This window comes from Pleurodeles waltl, chromosome 2_1 (assembly GCF_031143425.1).
Source record: "Pleurodeles waltl isolate 20211129_DDA chromosome 2_1, aPleWal1.hap1.20221129, whole genome shotgun sequence".
NCBI classification, from domain to species: domain Eukaryota; kingdom Metazoa; phylum Chordata; class Amphibia; order Caudata; family Salamandridae; genus Pleurodeles; species Pleurodeles waltl.
In genome coordinates this window covers 194,043,419-194,070,753 of record NC_090438.1, presented here as the reverse complement: position 1 = coordinate 194,070,753, position 27,335 = coordinate 194,043,419, and the positions used below count along the sequence as shown (strand labels likewise).

At 45.4% G+C, this 27,335-nt stretch overlaps 1 protein-coding gene across 4 annotated transcripts in view; it reads right to left on the bottom strand.

Annotated features, from left to right (window-relative positions):
* Nucleotides 1-27,335, bottom strand: part of NRK (Nik related kinase) — a 720,008-nt gene that overhangs the window by 119,130 nt on the left and 573,543 nt on the right. For all 4 annotated transcript variants that reach the window (XM_069212387.1, XM_069212389.1, XM_069212388.1 and 1 more), the window contains 2 exons: nt 7,428-7,528; nt 2,757-2,906 (listed from right to left, as the gene is read on the bottom strand). In XM_069212387.1, the coding sequence (XP_069068488.1) occupies nt 2,757-2,906; nt 7,428-7,528 (251 nt within the window). The remainder of the gene's footprint in view (nt 1-2,756; nt 2,907-7,427; nt 7,529-27,335) is intronic.

The window sequence follows — 27,335 nt, the reverse complement described above, 5'->3', positions numbered from 1 at the left end:
AGCTAAAATTTTCATGAAAGTGCTAGCTGGGGCTGAAATTACATGTGCCTTTTTCTTGTGAACTACCTTGGTCACCATTTCCTTTTTCATCTTTGAATACTGCGTGGCTTAAACTTATTTTAATGTGGAGCTGATGCCGCTTGCATTGAAATTTATGGCCCATTGTTTATGTGGGGTTCTTATTGTACTGATTTTAGGGTGAGCTGTCAGGTTGCACTGGTGAATGTGAGGATGGTTTACATATAGTTATGCCAACTAAATGACCATGAGAGATGTCTGCTGCCAAACCTGGATGGGACTTTTTGGGAGGCTGCGTATAATTTGTAAAAACATAAATTCAGAGCCCCAAACCTTTTCTTAGGATCACATTGTTGAATGCCAATGTTGCCATAACCTTTTCTCTCACAACTCTACACTCCCCTTTTCTGCCTTTATATTTTTTCCAATCTCTCTTTCTCCTCTCTTCCATTTATGTCTTTCTATCTTCTTTTGGGTCATGGTCTGTTTGTGAAAAATGAGCCTCAATTCCCTCTGGAGAGCTCAGGCAGCCAAAGCAATCACATCTACATAGAAATATGCTCCATATGGAATGTTATGCCTTGTGAAGTAGGCTGGCAGCGGAGTTCGTTTGTTCAATCCTTGGGTAAAGAAGGCTATACACTGACAAAAGGGAACACAGTTTTCTGTTTAATTTACTAAAGCGTGAGTCTTCCACCTAAATCAAGAGTGTTTGCATTTACACTACTGTAGTATTGCACTCAAATGTACTTATGATAAACCTGCTAAACATATGTGTGAGGACTTAAGATCTGATGTCACTTTTCATTATGTCACTTCCTGTAAAGTCATTGATTATTATGTCACTTACTGTGATGTCGCTTCATGTAGTGCCATGTGAGATGTCACGTGCCATGATATCATTTGCATACTGCCTAAAGTTCTTAGCCCCCCCACTTCTCTTTTAAGGACTTGTGCCCTGCTCACAACCTTGTAAAATCTGCAGATGTTACACAGTCACAGCTTTAGAGTTAGTATAGAGAGTATGGGTAAACCGTCGGAAAACGTTTGTGTCAGTACATAGAACTCAAATCATGCTGTAACTTTGTGATACTCATTCAACATTCCTAATGTTTGTTAGATCCAATTTGCATACTTATATTCTAAATTAAGTGTGCAAATTGGGTTAAATAATCCTCTATAACTGGAAGTGACTCCTCCATTTGTAAAATTATTCTTCATGAGGGCGCAAAGTGAAATTAAGGGTTATGGTACCTTTGTACAACACAACTAACTGCACACTAGTTGATTTTTGACCACTATGAAGTCCGCTGCTGTGCTTTTCAGTTTACACATGGAAATCTTTGGTTTTCCTAGCTTTCACTAAAAAGCCTTAAGGATTTTTAAGAATGTAAACTACTTTGTACTACTAATGTTACTACTTTTAGTGAAAGATCCCCAAGATTTACATCTAACATGGATATCTTGCTATCTTCATCAATTGGCAACTTAACCAGAGTTAGACTCTAATACTTCATTCTGGGATTCTCTGGTACTAGAAAGAGAAAACAACATTTGCATTTAGCTCATTTCATTCCCTCTCAAATTCTACCAAATTTCAGTTCTTTGATTGTACTCTAACACCAATATGTTCAACATAATGTTTATTGTGTTCAATTAAAGTTTAAATGTGCCACTTTCTATATTTTGTAAGATTTTATCTCAACAGTACTTACTAAAAATCATTAGCGCTAAACATTTCCTCTTCATCTAATTAATGGTCTTTCTACTCCATTGAAAATAAAGGTTGTCCAAAATGAGTGCCTTTCTATATAGAAATGTATTACAAGAAAGTTGCTTTAAAATGACTGCTCTCACCCTTGTTTGCTAGCTTGTAAAATAACTGGCAAAAGTTTTTCAGCCATTGTTAATTTCGCTTTTAAAAAACCACTACAGAAAGTAAAATTGAAGAATCTCCTGTGTCTAAAATTTTCTTTCTACATTGCCAGAACTCAAATAGGCTTCTTAAAGAGATCAAGAGAGATTATTCTGCAAAGACTAAAATGCTGTCATCTAAAGATGAGAATTATCGATCCTGCTGGCATCCGCCATCTCCTAACCAGTCCCTACATACCTAAGAGGCTGAACAATATTTACAGTTATTTTTAGGAACGTTGTAGAGTGCAACGCACACCCTAGTTTTCTATGTGATAAACTGCAAAAATGATCACTGTAGTGCTCACATATTAATGGTTGAACAAATATGTTTTAAAATACTTTCTATAAAGGGTCAGAGATAAAAGACTCCAGAAGGCATCTTAAAGTGTTTAGATATTGCAATTGAAAAGACTCCCCAAATGTTCTTGTGCAAGAACTTGGAAGATGTAATTAGGAATGGAATACAATTCTGGACTAATTGCAAATGCTTGTGAGTCTAGACCAGGCGTTGTTTTGCCATAAACTGACACATATTTAAATACATTTTCTTGTGGGAAAATGTAATTGCCTAAAAAATAATCCTTTTGTAAACAGGTAGCCAGGTAAGGGTGCAAGGAGTATATAAATTAAATATTTTCAGAACTAGATTTGAGAAAAAAATAGTGCAGTACAATATTTCAGTTACAAAGCATGTAAAGGATGAAACAAAAGTTATTGCAAAAAATAGACACATCTAAACTTTAGATACTAGCTTGTTTAAAAAAAACACATTTTGTTAAAGGAAACATGACAGTAATCAATGTATGAAAATAGAGTCTTACATGAGTCGGAAGATATAGGTCATAAACAGTTCCAGAATCAACGTCAATAGCGTGAAATCCCACAGCTGAGCCATAGATGATTTTCAGCCGTTGCCCGTTTTCGACAGTCAGGTCAACAGAGAGTGGTTTGTGATGAAGAGATGTAAACGACTGCAAAGGTGAAGTTGAAATTGGTCTAATTAATACATCTTTTTAATGTGAATGTGAAGTTGCAATTTTAGGAGCTCTTGTAGTGGATGATCAGCCATTATTTGAAGAGTATGCAAACATTTGGAAGGGAATATATGATTCAGCCATCAGAGTTTTGCAGTACTAACACACAATGGCTGGAGCCATGGTAGATTTTTAGAATATCAACTGAGAGTTTCCATCTAGATTCATTATTGGTAAATGTGTCTCCCCTGGATATCCTGTGAATATAACAAGGCACTAGTACTTTCAGATTAAAGGGGGCACTCCTTCTGCCAGAGTAGGCTATGTGGCTTGTTGAAGGTCATCTCCAACATTACTAGCCTTAGACAAATGGAATGCCATTGACCAGGGAGTGAGAGTTTAAGAGCCAGTATTGTAGAATGCACTGTGCTGTCTGGCGGCATGTTTAATACTCTGTTTGCAGACAGAATGTCCTGCCAAATAATCTCTTGAAAGACACAGGAGATGGAAGGCCCTTCGCTCCTACTACTACACATCACTTCATCCTTCCTCCTTCAGTCCATTATGTCAACAAAAGTCAGTTAGTACTAGTGCCACCTATTCCAGTATGCCTTGGCAAAGCAGCACCCATTATTCAGCAACACTGTGAGCTGTAGAAGAAGAGAGGGCAGATACCAAGTAACACACATGCCTCTCCATGCATTTGCCACACTATTTGCACCCGCAATTACACAAGACAAATGAAGAGTTCATACTGGAGATGCACCCTCACATCAATCTCACAGCTCCCTCTGTCACCACATTGTAATTGTATTTATTTAGCACTTACTACCCCTGATGAGGCATCACAGTGCTTTTCAGCAAGTAGCACGCTACTCCGGAACCCAAAAAGGATTAGTGGTGGGTTAGTGTAGGGAAATATGTGTTAATTTGAGCTGTGGACATGTGAGTCTGTTAGTTGAGTTCAATGGGTTAATAGAGGGATGGAAGAGGGAAGAGTCTAGAAAGTTATATTTGGGCGATCATAGTAGTAAGATGATGTTTGGGATGAGTCAAAGAAGGGATACATAAGGAAAGAATTTAGAGAGGGTTGTTTGGGAGATCATTGTAGTAAAATGAGGTTTGTGTGAGCCAAGCAGGGATAGAGGTGGGCGAAGTCTAGAAATGAGTATTTTGGAGATTATAGTAGTAGAATGGGAAGCATAAACTGCAAAGACTGGGAGGAAAATGCCCACTCTAATTTCTCATAACTAAAGCCTATGCCCTTATCTCCTGGAAGGCAGAAGCATAGGTTGGAGATCAGAACAGTGGTGTGCCTTCACCTGAGTTCCTAAAATTCCAATGCTCTAAATCATTCTGCCAACCAGTCACTCCAGCCACTCATGTTTAAGATAATAAAACAGTAGAATTGAAATAATATAATGTAATGAACCGTAAAATGATAACACACTGAATGCATGCAGCATAAAGACAGATGTAAGATGAAAATATAAGGCTTACAATTAAATGCCCCATGCACAATCATGTGTTTAAATACATTTTCAACAGGGATGTCACGCTTCTGGCAGCATAGAGTTCTGAAGTTCTGTCCGCTTGTTCATAAGTAATCTTCCACCTTATTAAATGAACAGTGCATTGTTGGAGCTGGATTAGTAAGTGAAACTAGAGCTTCTGAACCTAATCTAACAGCTCTATGAGCCATGCATTCAGCAGCAATATTGTTGGTAGATTGTTAAATACTGGGGGTCGATCCATAAAAGCATTGTTGAGTACAGGAAGTCTAGTCTTTTACATACTCTAATATGCATTTGTGAATGGACTATGAAACTTACACCTCCCTATTTGGTAAAGTGTATGGATGACACAATATTTTAATTTATACTAATTGTATATAGAATTTCCTATATGATTTCCCATTTTCGTTGTTTCGTGCCAATTCACAAAGGCATGTAAGAGTACTACAGCAACTTTTACTACTCCAAAATGCCTTTGTAATAGGCCCAAATCAATATTGCCTTGGCAGTCTAGTTATTTTCAATTAATCTTTCTGTTTTTGACTCATGGCCACTTCTTCAGGCTACCCGCTAGTCATAGTGTTCTGTTTGACAGTATCTGTGTTTTATGGGTTTTTGGGCTCAAGAGTAAAAGGTTACTCTCCTGAAGAAGCATCACTCTGCCACTTTATGGGTTGAGTGCAAGAACGTTTGCACAACATTTAAAGTGTATTAGTACGCCTCATAAATTTAAGGCAAGTGATGGAAAGACGGCCAATTATGGCGTTCCAGCACTGAGTGCTATTAAACGTGAACGCAGATATGAAATATATTAATTCACAAAAGAAAATGTGAACATCATCAGAAAACTCCCATTCTTACATTAATTCTAAGGGTTTATAGATAGTTGTAACATTTTAGGGATTAACAATTAACCCAAGACTACACATAGAAATCGACTTCAAATCAAAATGTCCATGTGTATTACTCATCCTCAGCTCTCCTGCAGATTGTCAGCAGGGACAATTGGTAAGAATCAGTGTTACAGAAGTGTGCATTAGCAAACTCTACGTTTTTTCTCTGTATATTCAAAAGGAAATATATTGTTTTCATAAGCAGAATTTCTTCCCCGACGACCCCTGGGCAATAATATGAATGTTTAGGAAGGGTTAGCACCTATTTAACACAAATCAAATTTTTTGTAGAGGAATTTTTCATGAGACAATAGAGTAAAACTACATTGGATTCCACTGACCACACAAATACTCTTCCTTTCGCAAAACCCATTTGTCTGACCCTACTACTCAGTACTGTGGAAAATCAATTGTAATGACACACTTTCCTAAGGGGTGTAGCTTAGTTGGTGAGATTTAGGGGGTGAATCTCACACTTCCCAACTAAACAAGTGGGAAAAATCACTCAGGTGTAGCAGACCCAATTCCAAGCCCCCAGACCCAACTACTGATCCAAGAATACACCTATTTGAGGGGTGTCACACCCAAATGATGCTAAACTCAAACCACAGGCTTAGCACTCCAAATGCACTGATTATTTGACACTGTCTATGTTTTGGTGCACCCGAGTTAATTTTAGGTGTTCAACACATTTAAGGATCAGGCCTTCCTTGGCTTAGTCCCTTTCTTAGGAAGCCTGTGCTACTATGCATTTCAATTAAAATCAGAATTAAATTAAACCTCACAGTAATAGTCCACTTTTCTTGAGTGTATTAGTGTATTCAGATAGCAGAAATGATTAGTCTTTATTGGCTTGGGTCTTAGGCATCAAGGTGACATATTTCTCAGCCTGAGTTCAACACTTGAATGTATTTACAAAATAATGATGCAGCCCAGCGCTGCAAGCCACCTTGCATCGCTGAGTTGCGCCATTAGGAAATTGCTGTGATGCGTCATATTTACAGCAATACAACAAATTCCTGTACTTTCCTCAGCGCTGGCTCACAATTGGCAGCCTAACACCAACGCAGGAACCTTTGCACCATAGTGCAAGGGTGCCTGCATTGCAGAGATGATTGTTTATGTGCAGGAAGGAACACCTTCCTGCACATAAACCATCATTAATGCCATTTTCCTCCTTCTATATGTACTGCAGGATGCAGCACACATAGAAGGCCTGGACGTCCTTTAAGGGTCGCCAGGGATCGCATCTGTGACCCTTGGCTTGTCCCTTACGACCCCAAGTACTGCTTTTGCGACCCCTGGTCTCAGCGGTGGCAAAATCAGTGTCAGTAACACAGGAGGCAACTCGTCCTCGTTGACATCATTTAGGAATGCAATCTCCTTGTTTTTTGACAATTTTTATTACACTAACAGTGATTAATGACATATTATTCACTTTTAGTGTAATAAAAATGGAGTAAAGTTAGATGGAATATGACCCCCCAGCAGTTGAGGTAAATACAAAAATCTTTTAAATGTAAGTTGTATGCATGCATGCAAGTGAGAGTGTTTTTATGTGAGAGTGTGTGTATGTGTGATTGTGTGTTTATATGTAAGCATGTGTGGGTGAGTGAATATAAAGGTCAAATGGCATGTAATGTCACTTGCGCTGCCCCTAGCCTTTTGATGAGATATTTCTCCTTGTTGCGCAATTGGGGTGGTGTAAGAATCTGAGGCATTCTCAGCCTTGTAAATCTGGCAATGTGTCAGATTCCGTGTGTGATGCACGGGAACATCCAAAGTAGAGTAATGCGTGAAATGGGGCCATATATACAAGGCCATGAAAAGCTACCTAAGGTAGCTTTGCGTGGCCTTGTAAATATGGGCCAGCACACTGCAGCACCGAAGCATCAAAAAAAGTGATGCTCCGGTGGCCCTAGGGGCTTGTAAATATACTCCTAAGAGTTCATAAGGCAAATTACAGAAATTAGCCTAAACAGTTGTCTGTATGCCCAAAAAGGATGATGCAGCGAAATGATATTGGTACTTGATGATATATCCAGTAACTAAAAATATAGGTTTATGTGCAGTAACTCTCAATTTGTGTTAACACTTAATTGGCGCCTTACCTTAAAAGCCATGAATTTGTGATATGGTTTTGGAGCCCACGCATAGACCTCCACAGAATTCTTCAAGGCAATCACCAGAAATTTTATTCGTTCATATTTAACTGTTGTGAAAAAGGCATAATTATTAGAGAGTTTTGAGAGAAGTGCTATTTCAGTAACAATTTACGGTATTTCATTGCTTTCACTTTTATGGGCCAAGGCCATGGAACATTTTTATATGTTGCAGCCAGTTTGCAGCTATTTTATACGTTTAGAAATAGACTGCACTTTGATCGCCTTCTTGACTCATTCACTCATAACTACGCACATCATTTTAGGTAACTTTAAATGCATAAAAATAATGCTACATTTTTAAGATTGCCCTATTTTTCAGCGACTGTCATCATAATGCAAAGCATCCCATAACGCCTAAACGTTTTGCATCGTCCCCAACTTGATTATGAGCTCCCTTGATGCCTGAGGTTCACCACCCTTTTGTATCAAAACAATCCCCATACACACAGAATGATTAACATCCTTGGGTATGGGGGACCCTACCTCACCCCTCATGGACATTTATGTAAATAGCAACCCCCTTCTCTGATGTGTTATAATTAGGGCTCTCTGTTTTCCCTTTTTTACAGTTTTTTACAGATAAATATAAATCCAAAACTAGGTATTTTCTGGTCTGTATTTATTTTTAAATACAGAAAAATATGGAAAATATGTCTTTATACAATTATCACTATGGTCAATCAACCTTGATAGATCAGTAGGTGTGCAGATTGACAGGCAGATGGAGGTCAAAACAATAACAAAACATCTCCTATTGAAGTTTAAAAACTAAAATGCTTAACTATTGCCTCATTTATGCATCACAATGGTGACAGGAATGAGGTCAGGCCTACTGGTGCCTATATGGGATCTTCCATTTTTGGTCAATCTACTTAATGTGGTAGGTTATTTGATATGAGAGTGCTAATAAATGTGCCACTTCTAAAATGGAATGAAGATGATGATCATCTGAACTATCACATTCCCAGCTCATAAAGCAAGAAAAGGCCTGCTCTCTCTAGTACAAGTATCCCAGGTGGGCTAAACTTCACTCTCAGAGTTGAACTTGTTAGCTCATCAAATTACCAATTGAGTCAATTTATTGGGATTCACTGTCTGTTTTCCCTCATTACCTACTGTGGAAGGGGCAAGTGTTGATGGGTCTTTGTGAATATGTACCAATGTAGAGTCAAGTATAACAAAGAAATCAGAGAAAGGAGTGGTCACTCCTGAGTGCCTGACAGCACATATTGTACTGGAAGTCCACAGGACGATTGCCACAGAGACAGGCAGTTGTATTATTCCGTTCTATATCGCTTGTCCTCATATAGTACATTGCTCCTCTAGTTCTGGAGGAGCTTGTCTTGCACCATCATTTCTCCCAGTCCTATATGTCCGTGTACTCCTCTTTCTCTCCAGTCCTTGTGAGAGAAATGTTGTTCGATATATTAGTTGTGGAGAATTCAATATTGCTTGACTATAATGTCCCTCTTACAGCACAATATCACCATCTATGTAAGGAAAGACAACACGGAATCCAATCACACATGAAGATTAAATATTTCTTCATCTATCTGTTGGATGCACTGAGGTTGTTGAGCAAGACAGTGTAAGCAAACGTCTCAGATGGCATTGCGTTTGTATTTTTCATGTGACACCACCTGAACTCATACATTGAGTTTTATTACCAATGATTCCATCACTCTGACAGAATGGGTCATGATGCTTCATCGATCTGATTTGTCCTTAATTGATGTTTTAAAATTAATTGTTCCTGGACTTTGCGGCATTGGGCATGTAAGCCTTACACTGATTTGACAGACTCAAGCTTCTCATTTCTTTATGATGATGTATGTATGTATGCAGTATCTGTATGCCACCAACCTGCCCAAAAGGCAGCTGAGTACTGTACAGGGTCAAACATAAAGATACAGTCATTCCGTAACTGAGGTGAAAACTGGGTTCTGAGAGTGGAGGTCTTAAAGATGTCTTAAGCTATTTTCTAAATTGGAGCAGGGTTGGGGCATTGATGATGGATACATCAACATTGTTTCAGGTCCTGGGTGCATAAAAGGAGTCCTTGTATCTTATTTTTTATATTTTGCACTTATCATCTCCAGTTTGACAGTGTTCTGTCACTACATATGCTGAGAGACACCTGAAGTGGTGAGCTTGTCTGTTAGCTAATCAGGGTTGATGTTTGGTTGTAGAAGATGCAGCTGGATTTAAAGATGGTGCAGATTAGCAAGGGAAGCCTGTGGAGTTCTACTGTAGTGGAGTTGATGTGGTCAGAATTCTTCAGACCATTGATGAGATATGCAACAGTGTGTAGGATGTCCTTTAGGGTGGGTATTGGTTGTGGTGTGGAGTCTGGAAGGCTGTGGAGCTGGATGTTGCTCCATCCAGATGTGAGAGTATGAGGGCTTGAACAGCAGTTCTGAAGTTGCTTTCTGGGATGAATGTTTGAATGTTTTCTCTCTCTTCAGCAGAGATAGATGGTGCCACAATTTGTTGGTTTTCTTCAAAATGTGTTCCTTGAGGATGAGTTCAGTGTCCAGCATGAAAATGAGAGACTTGGCATTGGGTGAAAGTTGGGGTTCAGATTTGTGGCGCATGAAAATTTAAAGGCCCACCTTCAGCTCCCCTGGACCTAGTTAGGAGCTCTCAAGCCAGAGGCCCACCGTCCGTGCACAGTGTGCTATATTGAGGGGTCCCCTGGAGCTCAGGAGCCCTCCTGCACTGCGGGAGTTGTGAAGGGCTAATGTTACTCCACTGGTTCAAATTCGTCTAGTTCATAACACAGAGCCAGGTCTTGGCTAACTGTAGTTTGCTGCTTTTGCTCAATAGTAGGAATCCTCTATTGATGGGGGGGGTTGAGGTTCAGGAAGATTTTGGACATCCCAATCTGGATGAAGTGCAGGAAGTGTTTGAGGTATTGGGTGTCTGGAATGGAAGAGACCTTCAAATAGAGTTGTGTGTTGTCTGCCTATTGTTGAATTTTGATGCAATTATGAGAGAGTAGAGTTGCAAGGGGGGTCAATGTGGCGGTTACAGATGATGGAGAGAGGAGATATAAATCCTGGGGTACTCAGGATAGGCATCTTTTGGGACTTGGGGGTGCCCATGTGAGTTAACTGTTTAAATAGGCACAAGAAGAACCAGTGACAAAGATTACCAGTGATTCTCATTCAAGGCTATATGTGTGGATGATAGTGAGATGATCATCTGTGTCAAAGGCTGCTGAGAGTCCCAGAGCCCGCTAGTTAGAGACATGCTGTAGTTGATTGCTATCTTAAATTCCATCTATTCTGGTATAATAATTGTTGGTAGCCTTGTCCATGCTTTCGTCCTGTGAGTTGATCACTGCTTATCAGTTATGTTTCTTTGTTCAAGGTATTTAGCCACTGGTTTATTTTACTGTGCACTGTCCCTTTTGTGCTGACTGCCTTTCTGTCTCCCTGTCTGTTGTACTGAAGGTTCCTCCATCCACTTCCACTGTTGTTTGTGTTGAACCCAAGCATCATTACCCTTCTGCCTCTATAAACTATTGCACCTATCCTACTGGAAGCCATAACGCCCCTCCAATGTCTTCCAACATTGATTTCCCCTGGCTTGTTTCTCATACCCTTTATCCCCCTTTACTGCACAACACTCTGTTGCATTTGTAGCTACATTTGCACTGTACAAATTAACATACAAACATTCATAAATGCATACTGTGGGTGGTGCTTGGCATATCTTATGAATACACAAAACCATATGTAGTATATATACTTACCTATCTTTGTTGCATAGTGTTGGAAAATGGATCATTGGTAAGGGCAGGTAAGTACCTACACTTAGCAATAGGCCACTAACCTCCACTTAGCTACAGTTAGGTCTTAATAAATTAAACCCAGCTCAACCCTTGGTAGTTTGGCAACGAGCAACAAGGCTTAACTTAGGAGATAAATGTGTAAAGCATTTAAAAACCACAAAACAGTAAATAAGTAAAACACAAAACACAACAAATATGTATAAAAATAGATTATATTTTTATCTTTAAAATGACAGCAAAACAAATAAAATTGGATAAGGGGAACCGGAGATATGAATTTTTACAGTATTAGACCCTCATTACGTCCCTGGTGGACGGCGTTATTTTGGAGAAAGATACTGCTAACAGGATGGCGGTACCTTTCCCCAAAATATGACATTGGCGGTTTGGCTCAAGCCAAACCACCAATGTACCACTCCGTCTGCCAGGGCGGTAACAGCCGCCTGGCTGGAGACTTTGGTCTCCAGCCAGGCGGCTGTGACAGTCCCAACCTCGGGATTCTGACCCCGCCTACCTCCATAGTTTTCGTGGCAATCTTACCGCCACGAAAACCATGGTGGTAGGCACTATCAGTGGCAGGGAATTCCTTCATTGGCACTGATATGGGTCTCCCCGCCCCTCTCCCCAGAGTCCTCCCTCTCCCACCCCCGACATACACACACCTACACGCACACACGCTTACCCACATTCACCCACGCATGCATACTTTCATACACACACATCAACACACACTGACATACATCCTAGCACACACACATTCACACAACACAACATACACGCACACTCACACCCATTCCTGCACACATGCATTCCACAGGTCTCACACCCGCAAGCACGCACACAAAAACAATCACACACACCCCCACACACACACACAACACCCCCGCCCCCCTTCTGTGTCGCAGCACCCTACTTACCTGCTTGCAGGGGGTCTTCTGGCAGGAGACAGGACGCGATGTTGCTGCCTGCAGCAGCATCCGCCAGTGGAAAAACACCAGGCTGTATCATGTTTCATGATATGGTCAGCGGCGTTCTACTGGTGTGGTGCTGCTGCTGGCAGCAGCGCCACCTTACCGCTGTCTGCCTCCATGACCGCAGCCGGAATTCCGCCATCCTTCTGGCAGAATTCCGGCTATGGTCATAATATGGCAGACAGTAGGTAGCCATGTCGATGGTCTTTTGGAGGCCATCGCCGTGGCGGCATTTACCGCCTAGGTCATAATGAGGACCTTAGTGTTTTTAGCACCTAGAAACAAAAAGCACCAATCCGGTCATCTAGTCGCACCACAACCGGGGCATAATCAAAGTTTAAGGCCGACCGCAATGGAGCCCTGCTCGGCTACAGCAAGCGGGAGGCCTCGGTCAAAAGTTTACCTTTGGACTTTTTTTGGTCGTTTTGTTGAAGAATTTCTTCAGTGGGACGAAGTTGCCAGTCCGATCTGACCTCCCTGGAGCCCTTCCTCGGATACGCGTCGCGGGAGCCCTCGGTGCAGATATCTACATTTAGACTTAGACGATTTTGCGAAATGAAATGAAAGGAAAATCCTTTGACCGGGTCAACCCTGAATCTTGATCCGACGTCCCTGGAGCCCTCTTCGGATACCCTGCTCAGGAGGTCCCGGTCAACTTTCTACTTTCGGACTTAGTCACTTTTTCAGAGATTTTCTTCAGCTGGACGAACCTGCAAGTCAGGTCGGGTCGTGGATGAGGCAATCCGGCTAGAGTTGCAGCAGCGGGTCGGTCTCTTTATGGAGTTTTTTCCAAAAAGTTCTCCAATCTTCTTCAAACTTCTGGATCTTCTTCCAGAAGGTCTTTTAAGGTTCTTTTGGAGTCCACAGCTTATTCCAAGGTTCCAGAGGCTCTTAGTTGCTCCTTGATGGTGCGGACTACAACTCCCAGAATGCACCTGGCTAAAACTCCGAAATGGCCACTGGACAGTGGTCAGCTGGTCAGTTTCTTCAGCATCTGAGGCAGTGGACTCTGGTTAGCAATGCAGTTTTTCACTTGTAGCAAACAAGGAGTCACTCCTTGAACCAGTTGAAGCCAGGCAAAGTCCTTCTTGTGGTGGAACCCAAGTATGTACTGGTGCGGTCCTTCAGAGTTCAGTGTCCAGGTGCAGGTCAGGGGTCCAGCAGGGCAGTCCTTCTTCTCCTGATGTTTATCCTTGCAGGAGTCTGGTAGGGTTTTGAGGTGTGGGTGCAGCTCTGCCATATTTATCCTTGCTCGTGGGTGAAAAACAGGTTCTCCAATCAGATACAGAGTCCTTCCCCCTTTGATGACCACTTCCTGGGAAGTGTGGCAAAAATCAATCCCAAAGAGCAACATTCTTCAAAAATCCATCATGGCTGAAACTGATTTTTGGAGGTTACATCTGGCTGAGCACAGCCACTGGTGTGCTTAAAATACTAAGCACACCCCTCTCCTGCCCTCTCCTAATCTAATCAAGAGGGCACCTAATTGTTTGGGGTTGCAGGATGTGAGGGAGGTGATGGAGTGCTCCAAAAGACCTTCCCTGCCTCTGAAGACCAGTTTGGCAGCCCCCCCTTCCTGCTTCCCCATCTGCTGAGGTAGTTCTCCTTCCCCAGGCACATCCTTTGTGTTCAGCCCAGGTCACTCCCACCTCATTAAGGCAGCCTGGCCAGGCTGCCAGAGGCTGGCCTATCAGAGAAGGGCACTACAGAGCTGAAGTTGTCAACTTTTTAGGTAGAGTTTAAAACTCTTTACCTGAACTAGTTATATTAAATCCCACAATTGTAAATTGTGGGATTTATTATAACAATTAATTTGATACCGAACTTGTGGTATCTGACACTTAAGGGGACTTTGTTAATTAAAATAAAGTCTCCCATTTTAGCCTATGGAGGCCTAACACTACATTCAGGGAAAAACGAATTTGTCTATTTTACCTCACCAGGGTTTATAAAACTATTTTTATAAGGTCCCTGCTTATAATTACATGGCACCTAACCCTAGGGGCACATAGGGCACACCATAGGGGTGACTTATATGTAAACGTAAGGTAGTTTAAGACTTTGGAAGTACTTTTAATTCCAAGTCGAATTTGCATATAACTTCAACTTAAAGGCAGCCAGCAAAGCAGGCCTGCCTTCAAAATGACCCTGGGCACCTCAGCAGTGTACTTATGGGTGCAGTACCTACGCTGGGGTCCCTAAACCTACATGCCCTACCATATGCCAGGGACTTTTAGGTTGGTTGACATTACCAATTATAATTAGCCTAATTTGCATACTCATTTTATACAGGGCACTGGCCCTGGGATTGGTTAGCAAGTACCCAGGGCACCATCAGAGTCAGAAAAACACCAGCAAAAAGTGAAATATGGGGGCAAAAAGTTAGGGGGGCTCTGCAATCAGCCTTGTTTTCTCACACCTAGCAGGTAGGGATATTGTAGATATTTGAATCATGCTACATGATAAAAATATTTAGTAGGGGCTGTTATTGCTATGTTCATCTTTATTACAATTGCAACAAATGGTATATGGTATAAGAGCCAGGTCTTGTCATCTCCCACCCAGTTTGGGATAACTCTGTTCAGACATCCATAGTGGTAGTGTTACACTATCCACCAATGTTTAACACTGTTTCAGGCCATCTAAACTGCCTTGGTGGCCAATCTTATAGGGGATTGTTAGTGGGCTCTCGTTATTTTCAGGGGACAGCTGTTTGGAGCACAAGTACAGCAAATATCCATTGCCAGGAAGATGGAGCTATGGCGGAGAATCGTGGACAGGGTGAGCGCCATGAGACAGCACCCAAGAACAAGGGACGACATCAGGAAGAGGTGGAACGACCTACAGGGAAGGTACGTTCCGTGGCAACAAGGCACCAGCTTGCCATACAGAGGACTGGCTGTGGACCCCCACCTCCTCCCCCACAGCTCACAGCATGGGAGGAGCAAGTCTTGGCAGTACTGCATCCTGAGGGACTCGCTGGAGTAGCCGGAGGACTGGACACTGGTAAGTCAATATTTACTACTTATCACCCGCCATACCTGCATGCCATCACACCTCATTACCCTCACTCCCATCATTCCACTTCATCCCACACACTGCACGTACACATATAACTAACCCCAATGCCAAATCCTGCATGCCATACCAATGCATGGACAGCCCTCCCAAACCTGCATGGACACCAATCACTAAAGCACGCACATCATAGAGAAACTAACAATCCCACAGTACATCACCATACACAAACAAAGGTGGCAGGGCAACAGCAACGATAGAGGGGAAGCCAGGGATGTACAATATGTCACAGATATGAAGTATATTCCATCACTTTCATCCCCACAGGTACCCCAGCCAATCCAGCGGAGAGGAGGTGCCTCGACTGTCCAGCCTCCCAAAAGAAGATGCCCCCAGTGATGACAGTAACTCTGGACTTCAGGATCTGGACCAACAACCTGGCCCATCAGGGACTACTGAACAGTCGGTCACCCCAGCTCACTCACATTCCACCACAGAGCCTCGCCATCAGTATCCAACACCACAGCACCCACCCAGCGTACCCACACCTCTGTCCCCAGGACACGTCAATCAACAGTGTGCCCACCTGTACAGGGACCACAGTCCACACCTCGCCCCCAATACAACAAGGGACCTGGGGTCAGTGGCAGTGGCACACCATTCAGGGGACCGAGGCACAGGGCAACAGGGACACTGGGAGGACTGCTGTGCACCAGGGGGAGGACAGGTCCAGGGAACCGACTCTCCAGGAGGCACTAACCGAGATCCTGGGAGCCTACCAACATTCCCAGGACAGGATGGGCCAGATTCTTGACAGCATGCAGGAGAACAGGCAGCTGCAGGAGGAACAGTATCAGGGGATCAGTAAGTACTTGCAGGCCATCAACACCACCTTGATCTCCATGGCAGGGGTGCTGGCAGACATGGCCAACATCATGAGGGAAGCAACAGCACACCAGCGGGCCCCCACCACTAGCAAGCCACCACTAGCCAGTCAATTGACCAGACCTCCACTTCCGCTGCAGCTAGGGGGCAGGAGGCCCTGCCACAGGACCCACAGGCCACCAGCACCCCTCCCCCTAGAGATGGTAAACCACCCTGCAAACATTCCCTGCGAACCAGACAGAAGCCAGAGACACTTGCCAAGACCACCGCCAGGAAATGAGACTCTCCTGATTGTCGCTCTGTGTCCCACACCTTGTACCCTTTGAACTGCCTTTGCTCCCCTTCCTATGGCCCCTTGGACACTGGACCCGTGCTACAACCAGACCGGAACAATACCCTGGACGTTCCTCCATCATCACCCCATTCCATTGCACTTTTCCCTCAGTTTCATAGCACTACAATAAACAACATCTCCAGTCTCCTCCTCCTGCAAAAAAGGTACATGCTGTCTTAGGGCCAGGTTGTACAACATGCAGCATGCCACTACTATCTCACAGGCCTTCTTGGGTGAGTAGCACAGGGCACCTGTCAGATGGAGGCACCTGAGCCTGGCCTTCAGGAGGCCGAAGGTCCTCTCGATTATCCTTCTGGTTCGCCCATGTGCCTCATTTTAATGTTCCTAAGCCCCTGTCCTGGCATTCCTCATAAGGGTCAGCAGCCACAATAGGTTTGGGTAGCCAGAGTCACCTGCAAGTATTGAGGGTCAACATTTAGCCTCACACAATGCTATGGGGTTGACACCTGAAGGCATACACTAACATACAGTGGTTGGGAACCATGGCTCACCTATTAGCCACACCTTGTGCCTCTGTAGTTTGGCCATCACATTTGGGATGCTGCTTTCCTCAGGACAAAGGCATCATGCACCGACCCAGGATACTTAGCAGTCACGTGGAAAATGTACTGGTCCGGCAGGTACAACATTCGCACATTCAGTGAGTGGAAACTCTTCCGATTCCTAAACACCTGTTCATTCTGGCAGGGGGGGGGGTTAGGGGTTTAGGGAACTAACGCAATATGTGTCCCACGAATCGCCCCAACAATATTGGGGATATGTCCCATTCCATAGAATCTGGCCTTCACAGTAGCCAGATCTTCCACCTGGGGGAAAGCTATGTAGCTGCACATATGTTTCACCAGGGCAAACAAAACTCTTGCCACCACGATTGAAAACATTGGCTGTGACATTCCTGCTGCCAAGCCCACTGTCACTTGGAAAGAACCAGTTGCCAGGAAATGGAACGCTGATAGCACTTGCCCAAGAGGGGGGATCCCAGTCGGATGACGGAAAGCAGATATCAGGTCAGGCTGCAATTGGGCACACAGCTCTGTGATTGTGGCCCTGTCTAGTCTATAGGTGAGTATAATGAACCTGTCCTCCAGTGTAGCCAAGTCCACAAGGGGTCTGTACACAGGGTTTGTCTCCTCCTCCTATTCATCTGCAGTGGTAGAAATCTAAGGGACACAAGAGTGAGTAGGTTGTCACAATTTGAACAATGGAACCACAGCCTCAGTGTGCATAGTGCATTTATGTGATGGGACAATGGGAATGGCGAGGTATGTGCTAATATAGGCTGTGACGCAGGTAAGGTTGATATGATCATTGTCCACCACCATGAAATGGTGACCACCTGTCCTGTATGTAGGGACAGGTGGAAGTGAGGTAACTCTGCCGACGTTGGGCGTCATGGCAGAAGGTGGTCTTGCACTGCCGTGCAATTCCTCATTGGATAATATGGGGCTCTACGGAGTACAGTAGCCAATGGAGATCAGCGACAACAGTGACGGTGTAAACCACCGCAGACGTGACCGCCATTTTCTATCTGATTCCTCACTTGTTTCCTGACCTTCAACAGGAGACCACCTACACTGCGTGTGCTGCTGTGACCTGTTTCTGGAACCTACCATGGCCCGTGTGATTGGGAAAATGACCCCTGCCTTCATTGTGGAGGAGTTGGAGCGATTGTGGATGGGGTCCTACCCCAGTACAGACTGCTGTATGGGCCTCCAGACCAACAGGTGAGTACACCTTGGACACAATGCATGTGGGAAGGATACATGGAGATGTGTGTGCAAGCATTGTGTCATCGGGGATGTCTTGTGGTGGTGTACATGGTGTGCGTCGGGCGATATGTATGCCAATGGAGTTAGAAACAGGACTGGTGGGCCATATGTGACAAGCTAGATTGTATGTGTGATGGTGTCCTCCTGTCTGTATTACCTCTGCAGGTCAGCGACCATCAAAAAAAGGGATTATGGCATGCCATCGCCAAGGATGTGTGCACCCTGGGGGTCTATGGCAGGCGGAGCACCCACTGTCGGAAACAGTGGGAGGATCTGAGACGCTGGGCACAGAAGACCGAGAGGCCCAACTGGGGATAGCCTCCCAACGAGGAAGGGGTGCCTGTCAGAACCTGACCCCGCTGATTGCCTGCTGTTAGACTTTTCATCTTTGGCGTGGTCTTCCTTAACTGTTTACATCGGTTTCCCAGGTTGTTGATGTGTGCTGGACTCTGTTTTTGCTGTTTTTGTTACTCTGGGCACTTTACCACTACTAACCAGTGCTGAGGTGCAGGTGCTCCTTTACAAAATGTGTATGCAATTGGTTCAACCATGATTGGCATATTTGATTTAATAGTACGTCCCTAGTACAGTGCACTAGAGGTGCCAAGGGCCTGTAAATCAAATGCTACTAGTGGGCCTGCAGCACTGGTTGTGGCACCAACATAAGTAGCTCTGTGATTATGTCTCAGACCTGCTACTGCAGTGTCTGTGTATGCAGTTTTAACTGTAAATTCGACTTGGCAAGTGTACCCACTTACCAGGCCTAAACCTTCCCTTTTCTTACATGTAAGAAACCCCTAAGGTAGGCCCTAGGTAGCCCCAAGGGAAGGGTGCAATGTATGGTTAAGGTAGGACATACAGTAATGTGTTTTATATGTTCTGACAGTGAAATATTGCTACATTCGTTTTTCACTGTTGCAAGGCCTGTCCCTCTCATAGGTTAACATGGGGGCTACCTTTAAATATGATTAAAGTGTAGATTCCCTTTGGGAGCGGATGGACATGTGGAGTTTGGGATCTCTGAACTCACAGTTTAAAAATTCATCTTTTAGTAAAGTAGATTTTGAGATTGTGTTTTTGAAAATGCCACTTTTAGAAAGTGGGCATTTCCGTGCTTATACCATTTCTGTGACTCTGCCTGTTTGTGGATTCCCTGTCTGGGTCAGTTTGACAGTTGGGCTGGTTGCGCCTCACACTAGACAGTGACACAAAGGGAACTGGGGTGTAGTCTGCATTTCCAGATGAGCCATCTGTGCTAGGAGGAATGGTCACTCACACCTGAAAGGGCTGTTCCTGCCCTCACACAATGCAGTCTTCAACCCCCTGGTGAGTGTCTGGGGCCTGGCCAAGACAGGATTTCACAATCAAGAGAGACTTTGCTTTGAAGAAGGCCTACTTCAAAGGAGAAAATGGGTATAAGAAGGGCACCAAAACCACAGACTTCAGAACACTTCTGGAAACCAAGAGGAACCTCTGCCTGGAGAAGAGCTGAAGAAGGAGAGCTGCCCTGCCTGTAACTGTGCTTTGTGGAGCCCTCATGCAGTTGCTGCTTCTGCATTTGCTAGAGGACAAAGACTGGACTTTGTGTTGCCTTCCTTCTTGTGAAGAACTCTCCAAGAGCTTAATTTAGAGCTTGCCTCCTGTTGTTTGAAGTCTCAGGGACAGCAAAGACTTCTCTCTGTCAGCACCTGGAGTCTCTGGAGAGACTCGTACTCTGGCAAGTGGTGCCCATCCAGTTCCTGGGACCCTGAAAGGAGAAGTTTGCAGCCTAAGAGGGAAAAATCCACGCACCGACCGCCGTGCGGGGAAAAGATCGATGCAACTCCGATCTGCGGCTGAAAAATTGGCACGCTGCCGGCTTTGCGGCTGAAAATTGACGCTCGCCTGCAATGCGACCTGAAGATTGACACCCGGGGCTGGAGAAAGACGCACAGCATGGCTGACGGAGGCTGGTCAGATCGCAACCTGCACTGCGTGGTTTTCGGATCATCGTGCAGCTGGATTCCTGACGCAAACACAGCTGGGCGTGTAAAACGATGCAAGGCCTGCCTAGACTAGAGAGTGCTGACCGGATCGACGCATCGCTCTCCTCTGGGGAGAAGAAATGACGTACGCCGACCAGAAGAAAGGAGAAATTACGCAATGTCTCACTCGTGAGTGAAATCGATGCATCGCAAGCCCTTTTTGACGCAAACTCACCCGAGCGGGGTTATTTTTGATGCACCTAAGGTACATTTTCATGCTAACAGCGTTAGTGTGTGTTTAAAATGACATGAAGACTCTTTTTTCATTTTTATTGATAACTTGACTTGTGTATTGTGGATTGTTGTCGTTTTGGTCTTGTTTTGTTCAGATAAATATTTTCTATTTTTCTAAACCTGTGTTGTATCATTTTGTAGTGTTTTATTAAGTTACTGTGTGTGTTGGTACAACTATGTTACACCTAGAACTCTGAATTTAAGCCTACTGCTCATGCCAAACTACCAAGGGGGTAAGCAAGGGTTAGCTGAGGGTGATTCTCTGACTGCCAACCAAAGACCCAGTTTCTAACACCCGCATACTGGCGGTGGCCTACCCAGAGCTGGTTGGGAGCTTGAGGACATCACAGCAGCCACAAGGCGGTGAGTACAGTGGGCATTACTACAATAATTGACAGGTGGCATGGGATCCGGGTGGTGGGTGTGAGTTAGTGGGTGCCCCTTAATGCCAGGTCAGACATTGCTGTGTGATCCAGCTCATGGCTAATGGGTATATGGCAAATACAGGTAACATAGTTTGTTAGCATTCCATGTCAGTCAGGGCTTTGTGGATACTAGGAGGGGTGCAGTTGGTGGTGTGTGGCCCTCATCTTGCTGTGGCGTCTAGCTAAATCACTGGCAGTGCAATGCATAGTGCTGAATCCTGATCCATGTGTGTGACGATGCTGTGTATGCCAACTGTGGTGTTGGTGCAGTAATTGACCCAGTGTTTCCTCCCCCCCCCCTTTTTTCTTCTGTCATCTTGTCCTTGTGTGTGCATTAGCATCATCTGGTGGAGGAGCAGGGGCACCGGCGACAGAGGGAGCTGCATCCCACAGGACCCTGGTGGCAGAGTCCACCGACGCCGAGGGAAGCAGTGGGACAGAGGGCGAGGGGAGCACCACGGCAGAGGCAGGAGGTGACAACACAGACTCAGATGCCTCCTCTGATGGAAGCTCCCTGGTGGTGGCGGACACCTCTGTGACCACCCCAACTGCCGCCAACCCCCGTACCAGCACCGCCCTCTCAGTAGCCCCTCAACAAGTTGCCCCTGTCTGCTCACCCAGGAGAGTGGCCATCTCTTTCACCCCAAGCACCTCAGGCCCTGCCCCAGTGAGCCCAGCTGCCCTGAGTGAGGATGCTATTGACCTCCTGAGAACCATCTCTGTAGGGCAGTCAACCATTGTCAGTGCCACCCAGGGGCTGGCATCCCAGATGCAGCAATGCAATGCATTCCTGGAGTGCATCCACGTGGATTGGCGGCCCAACAGAGATCAATTCAGGCTCTGGCCTCCTCTCTGATGGCAGCCATTGTCCCTGTTCTTACCGCCCCCCCTCCAACTACCACTTCTCAGTCTTCTCAACCCTAACCCATCCCATGCGCACATACAGATGAGCATGCACACAAGACAACACACAAGAGTGGCACAGTCAAACACAGTCACCACACTTCATCCCACAGGCACTCACGCAAACACCAGACAGTTGCAGACACAACCACATCCACTGCCTCCACTGTCTCCCCCTTGTCCTCATCCTCCTGCACCTCCCTCACAGTCACGTCCACACTCACACCTGCATGCACTGCATCAGCATCAGCATCACCACACCAAATAGCACACACACCTCACTAGCACACACCTCCACAACATCCAGGCACGCGCCCCCTGTGTCCTCTCCCACCCTGTCTGTCCCCCCACTCCTAAAGGACAGATACACAAGCACTCACACACCCAACAGCCATCCACCTCACATCAGCACACTGCCCATGCACCTGCACCCAAGTCCAGCAGACATACTCCTCCAACAACCACTCCCTCAAACTCCACTCCCATCCCTCCTCCCTCATCCTGCCCCACCGTCCCTAAGAAGCTTTTCCTTGCCCAACTTGACCTCTTACCCCTCTTTTCCCCCCGTCCTGCCCGTAAGAGCAGGGTCCCAACAACCCAACCCATCACCTCAGCCAAACAGTCCACGCTGACAGTGGTGGCACCATCTATTCATGGTGGCAAGTCAGTGAAGGATCCCACTCCACCAGCCAGGAAGGTTAAGGATCCCACACCTCCTGCCATGAAGGAGAAGGAGCCCACACCTCCTGCCATGAAGGGGAAGAAGCCCTCGACTCCTGCCAAGAAGGCTAAGGAGTCTGCACATCCCGCCATGAAGGGGAAGAAGCCCTCAACCCCTGCCAGGAAGGGTAAGGATCCAAAGCCTCTTGCCATGAAGGGGAAGAAGCCCTCGACTCCAGCGGAGGCTGTCAGGGTGACACCACCACCACCAGTGGTCACGGGACCCTCACCGCCAGCTGAGGAAGTGCAGCCCACTCCTCCCGCAGAGGCTGCCCAGGAGGCACCTTCACCTGCTGAGACAGTGCAGCCCTTACCTCCAGCAGAGGCTGACCAGGAGGCACCTTCACCTGCTGACACAGTGCAGCCCTCAACTCCAGATTACACAATGCAACCCTCACCACCAGTGGAAGCCATGTAGACCACCCTCCAGGGACTGCTGTACAAGGGCCCCCTCCAGAAGCAGTGGGCATGTTCCACACCTAAAAGACTGTGGCTTTACACTCCCCAGCACAGAGAAATGGAAATGGAGCCCCCTCTAGAACCAGTGGGCAAGTCACCCACCTGAGAGACTGTGGCCTTGCACTCCCCAGCACAGAGATATGGGCATGGAGCCCCCTCCAGAACCACTGGGAAAGTCACCCACCTGAGAGACTGTGGTTTGCACTCCCCAGTACAGAGATATGGGGTATGGAGCCCCCTCCAGAACCAGTGGGCAAGTCACCCACTCCAGAGACTGTGGCCTTGAACTCCCCAGCAAAGAAATATGGGCATGAGCTCCCTCCAGAACCGGTGGGAAAGTCACCCACCTAAGAGACTGTGGCATTGCACTCCCCAACACAGAGGTATGGGCATGGAGACCCCTCCAGAAGCGGAGGGCTTGCTCCCGTATTTGGCTGAGGTGCCCCCCACCTCACCTCCCCCTGAGGTGCCTCCCCACTTCCAAACTGATCCCCTGCAGAGTTCTATCCGGATAAAGTCAGGATTCGAGTTGGGCCTTACACTGTGCCCTGTGGCCATGTGGGCCCTTAGTACTTTGGACTGGGCATTGGTCCTTTGTGTACATTTGTATATATCTGCTTTTCATACAATTGGTTCTTTTGGTAGCTGTGTACAATCAATACATTCTCATTACTGCATTCTTGTTGTCCGTGCATTATTATGCTGTGTGTTGTGTGCCATTGTTTTTCGTCTGCAGCTAGTTGTGTGTATGGTGTGTGTTTTGGGTGTGTGTCATGAGTGTGTGTGTCACTCTCCTTTCCCTCCCTCCCTTGTGTAATAGGCAGCTGTACTCACCATCGTCGTCTTCACCGGCATTGGTGTTCCAGGTGGAGCATGACGTAGATGAGCATCGAGAAGACTTGCAGTTCCGGTTCCATGGCGGCATTGTTCTTCTCTGTGTCTCCGATGGTGAGCCTTGGGTCTTCTGTGTTCTGTTTCCGCCAGGCTTTTGATGGCATTGGTACTGCCCCGGAAATCGTGGCTTTTTCCTGGGTCATGATATGGTGGGCACTACTTTGTCTTCCGCCTGGCTGTTGACAGCTACTGCTGTGGTCAGTGGTGATAACGCCCTGGCGGTTGGTATGGTACATTGGCTGTCTATGGGAGTTCTCACTGCCATGGTCATAATTTGGCAGTAATTATCGCCAGCCTGTTGGCTGTATTACTGCCACTATATCACACATAATGAGGGCCTATGTCTGGTTGCCCATTATCCACAGCACAAAACATAATGAATGACATCATCTGGCATTTCACCAGTGGCCTAGAGCACTCAGCCGCCAGAATTACACTCAACTTTCCATGCCGCACACATCATACCGCTCCTTAAGGAGCTCACTGGCTCTCTATACTCAAGCAAGCATAGTTCAAACTTCTAACTCACACCTTCAAAGCACTACACAACACTGGCCCTGTCTGCCTCAATGAGACATATCTCCTTTCACAAACCAACCAGACATCTCCGCTGAGCTGAACTACTGCTTGCACACATCCTAGGCATACACAGACCCTTCTCTTACATCGCTCCTAAAGCATGGAATGAGCAGTCAGCACACATCAGAGCCTTCTCCTCAATTCTTGATTTCTGCAAGAAGCTGAAGACCTGGCTCTTCTAATAGTCCACCCCACCCGCCTTTAGCGAGGCTGGATTCATATCTGCTCAGTGCCATGCCAGCATTCCCTCTGGGGAGATTCTGTGCTTTACAAATATAGATACTATAACATAACATAATGTAAAGTAACATAACATAACAATATAACACAACATATAACAAAAAAATAACAAAACAAAACAATAGAAAATAACAAAACAACATTACAAAACAAAACAGAAAGCATAGCAAAACTTAGGAAAACAAAACATAACAAAATATAACAAAAGAAATAACAAAACATAAACAATTTCAAAACATATGAAGACATAACAAAACATAATAAAACATAACACAAAACATAAACATCAAATGATATAACCTAAACATAAACATAACAGAATGAGAGAAAGAGAATGGGTGGGTGAAAAGATAGAACTAGAGTGGGGAGAGCAAGAGAGTGGGCTCGTCTGAGTATTTCAGCTAGGGTTGCTTTTGGTTCCCTAGTCCAGCCCCGGATGGCTTTTGGCTGCAGTGAAGATGGCTTTCCTGACAGTGTGCACTATGGTTCAAGACCTTTCCAGTACCCTGCCTGCATGCCCTTGGGAGCTACACCACAATCGGGGCAGTGCAGTGCCAAAAGGAAGTGATGTTGCCACCCAGAACATATTTGTGAAAATCTTGAGACCTGCAGCCCAGGGAATGCAGGGGTGCTGGAAAGAATCATCCCTAGTCCACTGCTTTAGCTCTGGAGCTGGTGCCTTACAAAGGTAGAGGAGACACCTTGCTGAAGGCTCCAGGGACACAGATATTGGATTATTTTCGCCAGGCCCTGGAGTTAGAGTGGTTCCCTTGATGGCTACTAGGCAGGGTGCAAGCACTGTACCAGGCGGTGCAAATCATTGGGCTCTTCCTGCATGACATCTGAGGCAGAAGGCTGAGGGGCTATGGGAGGCTCTCAGCACAGCTTCAATCTGGACTCAAGTATTTTTTTAAGATTGCCCTCACGTTGCTCTGGGTGGTGTTTCGCTGGGACTGGTCCACATGATGCTCCCCATGACTGTCTCACTGAGATGATTCCTCCTAATGCTGACTGTCTGTGGCTGTCCATAAGAGATACTGTTGCCCTTGTTTAGCTTGCTAAGTGCTCAACCCTGGACTTTGGTCTTCTCTGTTTAATCACCATGGGCTGCTCCCAAGAATGCTGATGGTGACTGAAGCTCTCCACTGACCGTTGACCAAGTTGCCTTTGTGCTGGACGGTTCACCTGTTGCCAGTTGATGCTACTGAGATTGGGGACATAACCAATATGATCCTGGGGCTATTCAGATATTCTCCTAACCATTATTGCACTGGCCACGACTTTGGGAGCTGCTCTGGATGCATCTTGTGCCTTCATCAAAAACCACACAGTAACTGCTGTTCTCTCAAGTGCTATGTAGAGTCATCATGTATACTCTCGCAAACGATGCCTGAAGTTACTCTACAGTCCATTGTAATACAGACTGCATGTTAGCTTGGCTTCTGCTGAGATGGAACACTCAATTTTGGAGATGTGGGCCGGGGTGAAATGGAGGAGAGCAGACCTCTGTCCGTTCACTCCATGGATGGACTCCACTGAGACTGATGGTTGTTGAGGAGCATGTAAATAAGGAACAAAACTGGGGACAGTATATTTTGCACATCAAAGTTAAAATCACAAACTTGCAAGACTACTTCCATTGGGATAGCATCATAATCTATGGAGTGGCCAAAAAGGGTGGAGAGAGACGATTTGATAAGATTTTGGACAAAGCTACTGCCTCACCTCATGAATGTTTATTTTGGAAAGTCCCTGAAGTTCCAATGCGCATATAAGCTTCACTCCAGATGTTCCAATGAACTGAATAAGCAGCATACCTTTATAGCATGTTTACTATAACATTAACACATGAAAGCGATTCTGCGGGTAGCTAAGAAGAACAACGACCCCCTTCTTCTTTAAGTTCAGACTACTACCACCTTGGCATTTCTTTTATACAATACTCTTCTCTGAGAGGAGACATTTCAGACCTCTAGGATTTTAAATGTGGCCTCCTAGAATCATCAGTGATGGAGGCCATGCTGTAGACTGCAGAGTACACATCCCCTCTAGGATTTCCTACACTGGCTTGACTCATCAGGTGCCTCAGTATAGCCCAAGGACCTCTGAATCGTTTACCTGGCAGGCCTAGGAGAAGACACTAGGACAGAAGTGTTGTATAACATCACAAAGACAGAGAAAAATCCAGGAGACTGCTTAAAAGTGCCAAGATCTCTGATAACTAGGACTCTTGACTCTATATTTCTATTTCCTCAAAATGCAACCATTTGTGGTGATGCATCCATCTTTCTAGGAGAGCTTGTATGACATTATCCTTTGAGAACCTGCCTGAATCCTCTGCTACCACACTATGGGCATTTGCTTGCCTTTCCTGTACTGCCTCCTAATGACCTGTATTTACTATATTATTGGTGTGCCTCAAAAGGTTTTAAGTTATGTGCCTATTTATGCTGGGTCCAGGAGGGACAATTTATATGTTTCTCATATTCATAACATCAGAATTTACCCTTATTCTTGTGCTCTGGGTTGCTTTCCAGCAATGTCCTTATTCGTGCCATGTTCTTGTCCCTGTGACCACATTC